General features: G+C 44.3%; 1 protein-coding gene across 2 annotated transcripts; it reads left to right on the top strand.

Moving 5' to 3' along the window:
* Positions 1–5,781: 5,781 nt before the first annotated feature.
* Positions 5,782–7,970, top strand: LOC103646792 (UDP-glycosyltransferase 79). Of its 2 annotated transcripts, XM_008671451.3 has the most exons (4): positions 5,782–6,527; positions 6,714–7,098; positions 7,218–7,578; positions 7,683–7,970. In XM_008671451.3, exons 1-4 carry the CDS (start codon positions 5,829–5,831, stop codon positions 7,726–7,728), a joined length of 1,491 nt encoding a protein of 496 aa, XP_008669673.1. In that variant the 5' UTR covers positions 5,782–5,828; the 3' UTR covers positions 7,729–7,970. The 2 variants fall into 2 exon arrangements, with proteins under 2 accessions (XP_008669673.1, XP_008669674.1); XM_008671452.3 differs by having other exon boundaries at positions 7,218–7,970.
* Positions 7,971–12,013: the final 4,043 nt, after the last annotated feature.

Below are 12,013 nucleotides of genomic sequence, written 5' to 3'. Positions count from 1 at the left end.
TATTTTGCGAAATCGATCTATTTCTGGTGCTCTTGGCACAGTGGTTAATTCTATAGGAGCTTATTTATGTATCTATTCTATCTCTATCTGCGATATCTGAAGCTTCGGTAACATAGATTGTTCCATGAGACATGCCTACTTTTCTGGCCACAGGATTTTCAGCAATCCAGTTCACCAAGATTTGAGCCCAATGCCCCATCCCATTCGTGGCGTGTGCTCGCCAAATTGGAGCACGCCGTACACGCTCTTCGCGTCCTTTTGTTGGAGATGGTTGCGAGTTGTGTTAAGGTCGCTCAGCAATTATGTGTTACATGCAAAATAAACATGAAAAGAAATGGTGTGTTTAAATCTAGACTACTCTATTATCTATACAACTCTATTAAAAACCTAAATATGGTCAGCTGGTTAGATACTCTATTAAGAAGCTAGATTCACATGTATAAGACCTTATCAGCACATACGAATTGTAGGAGGTAGCAGTCATTACAAACCTCCATGCGGTGGGGTAGATTGGCTCATCCACATTTACAAGTACTCGGATAGACATCAATTAGTATTAGATATTATGGATTTCGGTCTCAAAGGTATGTTTCTACTATTAATAGTACATGCAGGCTCTACTACTACTTATGAACATAGTGTAGGCGTACACAGTTGGATGGCGCACGGTTCTGCCAACTCTGGATGCGCCCATCCCCGCCCCGACTGTCGCGCCGCGAATCGCGGCCGCCGCATCCTCCAATCAATACCGCGGCCATCGTCTTCTCTCCCCCCGCGTGGTGGACAGTTGTCCCCTTCCAACCCTCCTCGCTCGCCTGCCCGCCTGCCGGTGTCCCTTTCTTGTCCCCGTGTGGCGGCTCGTACCCGGTGGCGGACGCAGACTGCGCGGCGTGGAGCAACGACCCCGGCCTGCTCTGCTACGCTTGCGCCTCATGCAAGGCCGGCGTGCTGGGCGGCATGCGCGAGCAGTGGCGCAGGGCCACTGTCGCGCTCATCTTTGTCTACGTCGTCGGCTGCAGCGCGTTCCGCAACACGCAGACCAAGGACCTCTTCCGCCGCTACAAATGGGGAAATTATTAACGATCTCTCCCACTGATCTACTGCGTACGTACACGCCGACTTGGATCGGGTGAGTTGCACTTTCTGTTTCCGGCCGTCTTTTTTTATTATTTTGCGAAATCGATCTGTTTCCGGTGCTCTTGGCACAGTGGTTAGTGCTGTAGAATGTGGACAACAGCTAGAATGCTAGATGTTAATTCTATAGGAGCTTATGTATGTATCTATTTTATCTCTATCTGCGATATCTGAAGCTTCGGTAACATAGATTGTTCCATGAGACATGCCTACTTTTCTGGCCACAGGATTTTCAGCAATCCAGTCCACCAAGATTTGAGCCCAATGCCCCATCCCATTCGTGGCGTGTGCTCGCCAAATTGGAGCACGCCGTACGCGCTCTTTGCGTCCTTTTGTTGGGGATGGTTGCGAGTTGTGTTAAGGTCGCTCAGCAATTATGTGTTACATGCAAAATAAACATGAAAAGAAATGGTGTGTTTAAATCTATACTACTCTATTATCTATACAACTCTATTAAAAACCTAAATATGGTCAGCTGGTTAGATACTCTATTAAGAACCTAGATTCACATGTATAAGACATTTTCAGCACATACGAATTGTAAGAGGTAGCAGTCATTACAAACCTCCATGCGGTGGGGTAGATTGGCTCATCCACATTTACAAGTACTCAGATAGACATCAATTAGTATTAGATAATATGGATTTCAGTCTCAAAGGTATGTTTCTACTATTAATAGTACATGCAGGCTCTACTACTACTTATGAACATAGTGTAGGCGTCCACAGTTGGATGGCACACGGTTCTGCCAACTCTGGATGCGCCCATCCCCGCCCTGACTGTCGCGCCGCAAATCGCGGCCGCCGTCTTCTCTCCCCCTGCGTGGTGGACAGTCATCCCCTTCCAATCCTCGTCCCTTGCCTGCCCACCTGCTGGTGTCCCTTTCTTCTCCCCGTGTGGCGGCTCGTACCCGGTGGCGGACGTGGACTGCGCGGCGTGGAGCAACAACCCTGACCTGCTCTGCTACGCCTGTGCCTCATGCAAGGCCGGCGTGCTGGGCGGCCTGCGCGAACAGTGGCGCAGGGCCACTGTCGCGCTCATCTTCGTCTACGTCGTCGGCTGCAGCCGTTCCGTAACGCGCAGACCGAGGACCCCTTCCGCCGCTACAAATGGGGAAATTATTAACGATCTCTCCCACTGATCTACTGCGTACGTACGTACACGCCGACTTGGATCGGGTGAGTTGCGCTTTCTGTTTCCGACTGTCTTTTTTTATTTTGCGAAATCGATCTATTCCCGGTGCTCTTGGCACAGTGGTTAGTGCTGTAGAATGTGGACAACAGCTAGTATGCTAGATGTTAATTCTATAGGAGCTTATTTATGTATCTATTCTATCTCTATTTGCTATATCTGAAGCTTCGGTAACATAGATTGTTCCATGAGACATGCCTACTTTTCTGGCCATAACATTTTCAGCAATCCGGTTCACCAAGATTTGAGCCCAATGCCCCATCCCATTCGTGGCGTGTGCTCGCCAAATTGGAGCACGTCGTACGCGCTCTTCGCGTCCTTTTGTTGGGGATGGCTGCGAGTTGTGTTAAGGTCGCTTAGCAATTATGTGTTACATGCAAAATAAACATGAAAAGAAATGGTGTGTTTAAATCTATACTACTCTATTATCTATACAACTGTATTAAAAACCTAAATATGGTCAGTTGGTTGGATACTCTATTAAGAACCTAGATTCACATGTATAAGACCTTTTCAGCACATACGAATTGTAAGAGGTAGCAGTCATTACAAACCTCCATGCGGTGGGGTAGATTGGCTCATCCACATTTACAACTACTCGGATAGACATCAATTAGTATTAGATAATATGGATTTCGGTCTCAAAGGTATGTTTCTACTATTAACAGTACATGCAGGCTCAATATATAAAACTTGTAAGTCGTTATAGATCAGCTGCAATCAATTTATGAATAAGAAATATTAATAACTAGATATAGAGCAATTGCAAAATAATTAGCTGTATAATTGAACTTGTTAGTTTTGAGGCTACGTCTTTTCACTTTTGCTCATGTCTTACTTTTTCCTTCTTGTGTCGAGTTTGTCTGCTATACTGAGCATCGTTTATGTGTGTGTGCAGCGACTATTTTGGTAATCACCTGTGCTATAAATACATATCATTGTTCAAATTTTATCATTTTTGCAGTTCACAAGACTGTAAGGCCTAGCTGAAGCTTTCACCTCCAGACAGATAGTCCCTACAGGACAGAGGTACACTTTAGAACTCACTCTCTCTCATTTCAATACAAAATGAATAACTGCTATGGATTAGTAAAAATGTGAGTCTAGGCTAATATAGTTGAACTCCCTCTCTCTCATTTAAGTACTAGATGAATAATTGCTATGGATTGGTAAAAATTGTGAGTCTAGGCTAATATAGTTTGACTTCTTGGATTTATCATACCAAGACAACTGCTTCATCCTCAACTGTGTTCTTAACAGCTATTAGACCATTACCGACAACATCCTTGATTTGTGTGATGGTATGCTCATTAGGTCCTGAATATGCTAACCCCATGAATAAAAGACTCCTTTAGGGTCACATACTATGATAAATAAAAAGAAGGTTTCACATAACTGTTGCACTAAATAATCATAAAATGGTGCATTGGTGCTAATTTGATGCAAACATGGTGCTGAAATTAATCAAATTACCTATTGACTTTTTTCAACTTGGAGAAGTGGAAGTGTTTCCTCACAAGCTGTGTATATATTGTCTCGCCATTTCCAATATCACAATTATATATTTATGAATTCCAGTTGCTTTCGAAAAACAATTACTAACTTTTTAAAAATAATCTCTATCTATTGGAGATCTATTTAGAGTTGTTCTATTCAGATTTTTTTATTACTCACAGTTCTAACTATATTTGGCAAACTGAAGTCCTTATGCCAATCTAAAGTCTGCAACGGCACGTAAAATATTCACCAAAACATTAGTGCACAACGATTACATAGAAACGAATAACTCCACATCTCTGTAGTTCAGCGAGCATAGAATGTGTATCAGCGGCAATAATAAGCCTCAGATCCTGCATGCAAAGGTATCGTATCTGCCAAATTAGGATTCGAAACATGAACTCCACAACACTTTCAGAAGAGTATTTTACTTGCCCACCAAGCACCGAAAAAATACAAATGAGTTACAACTCAACATTCGCCTTCTATTTGGAACCTTTTCCTTTCAACAAATTAAAGTGGTAAACAACAATATGTGCTACTGTTCTTTTTTTGACAAACCACAGTAACTTGTGTGTTAAACTACGATACCTTTTGAACACCGGCAACTGCTGCTTGAAGAGGTGTGCTTGAAGACAGTAACTTGCATTTGAAACAAGCCGCACTTATAGACAAATTACCATATTGCTCGACGACCTTCACTGCTAATGCAATGAACCCACACCTAGGAGCATCAGGATAACCCTTCATATAGATGACTACAGGGTGCTCCTTGACATCCTACCAAGGTCTTTATCGCGAGAAACTAAGCTTCATATTTTGGCTGATTATGTAGTTGTGCCAAAGTTAAATGCTTTAATCAGAATTGTTTTGAAAGATCATTAATAAAGCATAATGTATACCAGATAAATAATGTGACTGAAAGACATGTCTGAACTTTTATCTGTTGGCTAAAATGATCAGCAGCTACTCGTGTTGTCATTGAGTCCCCATTTGCATTAGGAACACCACCAAGACTTTATGAGTATAGTTCATAAACTATTGGATGGTCGTGACACAACATACAATTCCCAGTTATCATGCAAAAAAATAAAAATATATAGGATAAAAATTAGGAGGTAAACACAAACATAAATATACACATACACCTCAGTATGCTCAATCTTAAAGTGGGCAAATCCATTTCACCATCTTACCACAAAGATTGGGTGTGTAGGGGCAAAGACCCTGCAATCACTGGATGCATATTGAGGTCCCCATTTAGTGATAGACCTTTAGCATTCTCTAGCACAAACCCCTGCAAGGACCACAAGAAAAATAAATTAATTGGCGAGTAGGCCAAATATCGAGAACCTCAACTGCCCCGAAGGCCGAATCACTAATTTCTAGGGTGATTGTTGGGTCATGCAGATTAAAATTCTTAGAATAGAGGAAACAACCCTATTACATAATCCCCTAGAAACCAACATCAGAAGTCCTAAACTACTAAATAAAGTAACACGCAAGTCTGCACTGCATATTCCTGGATTCTGGTCTCGTGTGTACTGAGACGATGGAGTGATGAACAGTACAATCTAGCTTCAAGTTTTGCCTCAAAACTACGATTTCATAAGGCATAGAATAGACTTGTTCAAACCCCTGCCATATATATGCACCTGTTTGATTGCCAAATAGCTGACTAAAAGGATTACTATTTTCTAGTTACGAAAGAAAAGCGGCTGGCTTGAGGATCCTTTACGGCCTGTGTATTTTTGTTGGCTTGGAGCCAGGAAAGAAAGGAAGAAAAGGCAGGACAGACAACTCCATCAACCAAAAAAAACGTGCTAACGACACCAGTCAACGGTCAACTCAGACTTCCACTTTCCAAGTTCCAACGAACGAGAAAACTTGCGCGCCACGCCGTTGTGCCTCCACTGCACAGGATTAGGAACGCCTTATTTATTTACTCCAGGGCCCCAGGCTCTCATCGCTGCGAAGTGCCAACCCAAAGCCTAAGACAGCAAACCATGGGGTGCACAACCACGAGCGCCACCTCGTCTTCCTCCTCTGCTGCCAGCGGCGGCGGTGCACACGTGCTGCTCCCGCCGTACCCTGGCGCGCAGGGCCACACAAACCCGCTGCTCCAGTTCGGCCGCCGCCTCGCCTACCACGGCTTCCGCCCCACGCTTGTCACCTCCCGGTACGTACTCTCCACCACGCCGCCCCCAGGGGAACCCTTCAGGGTGGCAGCCATCTCCGACGGCTTCGACGGCGGCGGCGCGGCCGCGTGCCCCGACATCGCTGAGTACTATCGCCAGCTCGAGGCCGTGGGTTCGGAGACGCTGGCGGAGCTGATCCAGACGGAGGCCGCCGAGGGCCGGCCCGTGCGCGTGGTGGTTTACGACCCGCACCTGCCGTGGGCGCGCTGGGTGGCGCAGGCGGCCGGGGTGGCGGCGGCGGCGTTCCTGTCGCAACCGTGCTCCGTCGACGTCATCTACGGGGAGGTGTGGGCGGGGCGGCTGCCGCTGCCGCTGCCGGTGGTGGACGGGAAGGAGCTGTTCGCGCGCGGGCTGCTGGATGTCGACCTCGGGCGCGACGACGTGCCGCCGTTCGCGGCCAGGCCAGACTGGTGCCCCGTGTTCCTTCGGGCGACGGTGCGGCAGTTCGAGGGGCTGGAGGACGCCGACGACGTGCTCGTAAACTCATTCCGCGACATCGAACCCAAGGTGAGAGAGGTTACCGTACCACGCGTCACCACGGCCGGCACCTGTTTGCTGTTTTGCTCAAGTGAATTTTCGGCGCTGAAGCAAGCAAGTCCATGATTGCTCTGTTGTTTCCTTTGATTCCACTTCGCCATCACAAGATTGATTTTCTTTTTTGACACATTTTTGCGTTGCTAATTAACTGAGCAGGAGGCAGATTATATGTCCCTAACATGGCGCGCGAAGACAATAGGCCCAACGTTGCCATCATTGTACCTTGACGATGACCGCTTGCCGTTGAACAAGGCCTACGGGTTCAACCTCTTCAGCAGCAGCGACTCATGTCTGCCTTGGCTTGACAAGCAGCGTCCGCGTTCTGTAGTCCTGGTATCCTATGGAACTGTTTCAGATTACGACGAAACGCAGCTAGAAGAGCTTGGCAACGGGCTGTACAGTTCTGGCAAACCATTCATTTGGGTTGTGAGGTCGAATGAAGAACACAAGCTGTCCGATGAGCTTCGCGACAAGTGCAAGGAGCGCGGCCTTGTTGTCTCTTGGTGCCCACAGCTCGAAGTTCTAGCACATAAAGCTACAGGTAATATATGGAAAATAATGGTTTTTCTCTTTCTCTTACTCTTACATATATATGAGGAAAAATGAGACAAACTGGCAAGGAATGTGAAATTTAATTAGTTGCGTATTTCAAACATGCAGGTTGTTTCTACACGCACTGTGGATGGAACTCGACACTGGAAGCGATTGTTAATGGCGTGCCAATGGTGGCAGTACCACACTGGGCTGACCAGCCGACCATATCGAAATACATGGAGAGCGTGTGGGCCTTGGGTGTCAAGGTGCGCAAGGATGAGAACGGCTTGGTGACGAGAGACGAGGTGGAGAGGTGCATCAAGGATGTCATGGATGGGGATAGAAAAGATGAGTACAGGATGAATGCCACTGTGTGGATGAAAAAGGCCAAGGAAGCTGCACAGTACGGAGGGAGCTCGGACAAGAATATTGTTGAACTAGTTATGTGCCCGTGCGTTGCGACGGCATACAAATTATTCGATACAAAGTTAGTGTATAATAATTACATGAAAACAATCAATATATATTATAAACAACTACAAACTTATCTATTGGCACGAACATTAAACATGACATCGATGTTTTTTCAAGGCTTCACGAGACAAAAAAAAGATCAATTGGGAAAAAAGGAACATAAATGTGAGTAGACCTGAGTGGTCAATAGCTGAGCAAATATGGCCTTCACATCATCGAAGACTACATCAGCAGATTTGGCGCCATCAACCTGAGCGAGCATGCACCCGCAAACTTTTACTTAAGTGAGATTAGGTCAGTCATTACCGTTCATATTTACTCTACAGAATAAAGTTACAAACTTTAATTAGCACAGTCTACGTTTCATACAAAAAAATCAGAGCAGCCGCAAATTATTATTCTTCAGAGCCTCCCTATTTTGTCGTAGTACTAAACAACAGGTAGAGTCGACTCCTGGAAAACCTGAAACCGCTTCCTCCTAATGTCGATGTTGTCGTTGTCTCTTCCCTACATACAACCAAAAGAAATGGACCAAACAAACGAAACACAAGTTACAAACCCGACGCTGAGAAATGAATAACAAGCAAGAGCAAGCCGGACCTGATTTCTGTGTAGAATGTGCCGCTCAATGCTACTATGACTCTGTTACTCAGCTTGCCATTTCAAAAACTTGGCAGGTTCAGAAAATGATGTGGGCGCCTTTCAGAAATTAAAGCCACGACATCTAAGCCTAGCTCGTGTGATTGACCAAAAATAGAAGGTCCAAGATTGAGATAAATCATCCGATATCCCTTTCCAGGACAAGCGAAAGTCACCAAAAATTCCCTTTTTGTAGAACGGAGAACACTGCTCGTTGAGGTAACAGCGGCCTGAAGTTTCCATACGTCCTAGTGGGATATGTGAAGATTAGAAACTGCAAATTCTAGCATGGTTTTTTAAAAAGAAATGTATCTTAATTTCTTTTGGATGAGATAGGCAGTGGATCTTTAATTCTTTAGTGACTAATAATGGTCGTAAGCAAACAGAATAATATGGCTTGCTTCATATATACCGTACTTCAAAAGGTATATAAAAATGGAGATTTCAAATTCTGACGGTTACCTTCTAAGCGAACACTCCAAACAACAACAATCCGCTCAGGGCACAGTCGTATTCAGAACAAACATCCGCGGAAGCGTTGCTGACGAAGAGACCATAGAGACCCATCCCAAATATAAACATGACCGTTTCAGCAAGATACACATCTGCAGAAAATTGTGCAGTGCAACAGTGTACCGCAACGCAAAGCAACAATAGTTAAAACAATTTAATATGCCAATTTTGATGAACAATTCAATATATATTTTGATGAGAAATAAAAAATATGAAATTTAACAAATACCAAACCAATAAAGGCGCATGGCACACCCCATGATCCCAATATCCTTCATGAGAAACAACATATCCATAAAAAATAAAAACTCGGTGACACATTTGAAAAAATTATTTGAATTTTGAAAGTACCACCACTAAATTCTTCCATGTGAGTGTATGATTTATGCCTTCAAATCGTGTAAACTCTCGACAAATGAAATGCTGCAATCTAGTCATTAACTCCGATATCAAATTCTGGATAGATGAAATGCGCATATATACAAAAAGGCATTGATTAAATGAAAAATATCATTTAAGATTTTTTAATACCTAGCTACAGCTTTCAGATTGTCTATTGGGCGCTTGCAGCAAATGGTGCCTCTGCTCCTCACTCCTACTCTGTCCAGAACCATCGAGTGACATTGCCTGGGTCATCCATACGACCATACCTGTCGTCCATTCCACATCCACTCACGGTTTTGGTCATTCATTATGTTTTCTATAGCTAGCTGCAGGGGTGCGAGTATGATGGTCGGATGTTCATTTCAGCTGTAGTTTGAGCCTTACTGTTCTCATACATGAAACATTGTGGCCTTGTGGGGTTGCCGTACTTCTCCTTGACGTAGGTGACAGCTTTGTATAGTCCCCAAGGCATGATGTAAAGCCAGTCTGAGTTTTCCTGCAACGACAGCTTAGTTGGTTCAGAAACGACTACGACTATAGGATTATTACCTAGTATATCTAACTCAAACACAAATGATCAATACCCTTGATCTAATCGGCACACCGTTGCGTTTATCTACAGTGTCAATAGACGTTAAGAAAGTTTCAGATTAAAGAAACACACACATTTACTCCTTCCAAAACAACCATCAAATAAATACCTGCAGTTTAGATGTCAATGGAGCTAGGCACACTTACAGACAAATTCAGCGTGCCAGTTAGAAGAGTAGCTAAGCGGAGATGTAGCATTTGGCTGTCGATCACGAACATAATACGCAGTGTACTGGTTGACTCCAACATAGTCAATGGTGCCTCTGACTACGTCGGCCTCCTCAGCTGTGAAATTTGGGAGCCTGTCTTTCATGGTTCTTCGAACTGATTTGGGGTACTCACTGTAGACAATCGGGTGCAGAAACCTGAAACATTTTCAAGGCTCGGTGTTTAGAGGTGGTACAGATACAAGATGATCTCTGTATCCAGCTCTTTGAATCAACCGAAATGGTCACGAGTTGAAGCAAGCTAGAATGTTTGGGATGGGGGCAGACGATTTTTTTTCAAATTACCATCCGGCATGGAAGTTTCTTGATCTTTCAGCCGCAACTTGGTCGACAGTTGAGTTTTTTAGGGCTTCATATCACACGAAACCCAGAAGGATCCCAATCCTCCCCTTCTGTGTCAACTGGAAGGGAGTTTGTGTGTGTGCAGACAAAATTTGGAAGAAAAAAGTTCTAAACGCTATTGTTTAATGTCTCTGTCTAACTTAGAACTGTTCATTACCTGCTACTTTTGGCAGTACCTCTAGACTGCAGCGACGTGGGAAAGGTTGAGGTGATGAGCGACAATGTAAGGCTTGGTAGTGGAGTTCCCAGCCTTGCATCTTGTGGACCTTCCTGGCGCGAACCTACCGTCGTCATACCATAGGGCAGCAACCACCCTCAGGCTCATTGAACGTCATCCAGTTCTTCACTCAACCATCAAACATGACATCATTGAAACCGAAGATGACACCACTCATGCTTCAAGAGCAACCCTTCCAGCCACTTGGTCCAGATCACGCCTTCCCTGGGAGGTTATGAGGCACCCACTGCAACACAATGACAATGTGCGATAAACAAACTTCAACAACCAGGACAAGTTAGTAGCAAGAGAAAGGGTGTGATAGCTGAATTGCCCCTTGGGATCGATATCAATGATGCCCATCTTCTACAACTGCTGCAGGATGTTGCGTGAAATGGCACCACTGCTCTTGCAGAAATGTGGTGGGGCAGGAACCATTCCTTTGGCGGCCACCATAAATCTTATGAAAGCCACCCATACCAATGCCTTACCTTAGGTAGATCTTCCTTGCAATGAACAGTGAATTGTATGTTTCCTCTTGATCCTGCAAGGGGCAGTAGTATGTTTCCTCTTGATACAATGAATTGTATGTTTCCTCTTGCAATAAAACAGGTAGATAAATTGTATGTTTACTCCTGGCCGTGTTGTGATGGGAAGCACTCTGATGACCAGCTACCCCAGAGACAGAGAGCCAGAGGTAGGGTTGACACACCAGAGTTTTAAAGTGCTGCAGATATGCTATGGCCTATGGATAAGCCCAATCGTAGCAGGAGGGAAGCAACAACCATGGTGGAGTAGAAAATTGACAGTAGTGCAGAGCGTCATGTGGAAGGGATAAAACCAAATCTGATAGCACTGTGTCAGTTCTCCCAATGGCTCTGAAAATTATGTAGTGCCACTGTGTCGGTTCTTTTTTATTTGCAAGCTCGGTTCAGAAATCTAGATAAATTAGAAGACTCCATATAGCATCATGAAAAAAGGGTGACCAATCCATCTTGTACGGTGATATGAGAAGAACAATGAATTGTATGTTTCCTCTTGATCCTGCTAGGGGCAGTAGTATGTTTCCTCTTGATACAATGAATTGTATGTTTCCTCTTGCAACAAAAGAAAGGTCAATAAAAGCAGCACTTGAGCCAAATATAAGTATATTACCACCCCACTATTCATCATGATATAACCAACCCACTATTCTTAATCTGCAATTATGCCACTACATATTTGCCTTTCTTGGTCCATTAGAAGTTCAGCAACCCTTTAAAAATAACAATACATTGCAAAAATAAAACGAAATTAAGAATAACTATGTCAATAAGGTAGTTGACACTTCTGAGGATATGCCAACGTCTTCGGGTAGGCGGTAGCTCCATCTAATTACCTAACTCCACGATGTAGAACTTCCCTGTCACCTAGCCATCTATTCCCTGTCAAGCCCATATACATAATCAGAAACCCTGGCTCACTGATCCACAGATGTTTAGCTTTGTCAGTTTGTCAAATTAATTAAATTTGTCTTGCATTGACTCGTACAGGTT

The sequence above is a fragment of the Zea mays genome, chromosome 2 (assembly GCF_902167145.1).
Source record: "Zea mays cultivar B73 chromosome 2, Zm-B73-REFERENCE-NAM-5.0, whole genome shotgun sequence".
Lineage (NCBI taxonomy): Eukaryota > Viridiplantae > Streptophyta > Magnoliopsida > Poales > Poaceae > Zea > Zea mays.
The sequence above is the reverse complement of the archived record's forward strand: the minus strand, read 5'-3'. Positions and strand labels throughout refer to the sequence as shown.

Bases quoted from the DNA above. Each gene is read 5' to 3' on its own strand.
- LOC103646792 (XM_008671452.3), top strand. From the start codon at position 5,829: ATGGGGTGCACAACCACGAGCGCCACCTCGTCTTCCTCCTCTGCTGCC. The intron at 6,528-6,713 runs GTGAGAGAGGTT...TTAACTGAGCAG, and splicing joins TCCGCGACATCGAACCCAAG to GAGGCAGATTATATGTCCCT. The intron at 7,099-7,217 runs GTAATATATGGA...TCAAACATGCAG, and splicing joins TCTAGCACATAAAGCTACAG to GTTGTTTCTACACGCACTGT.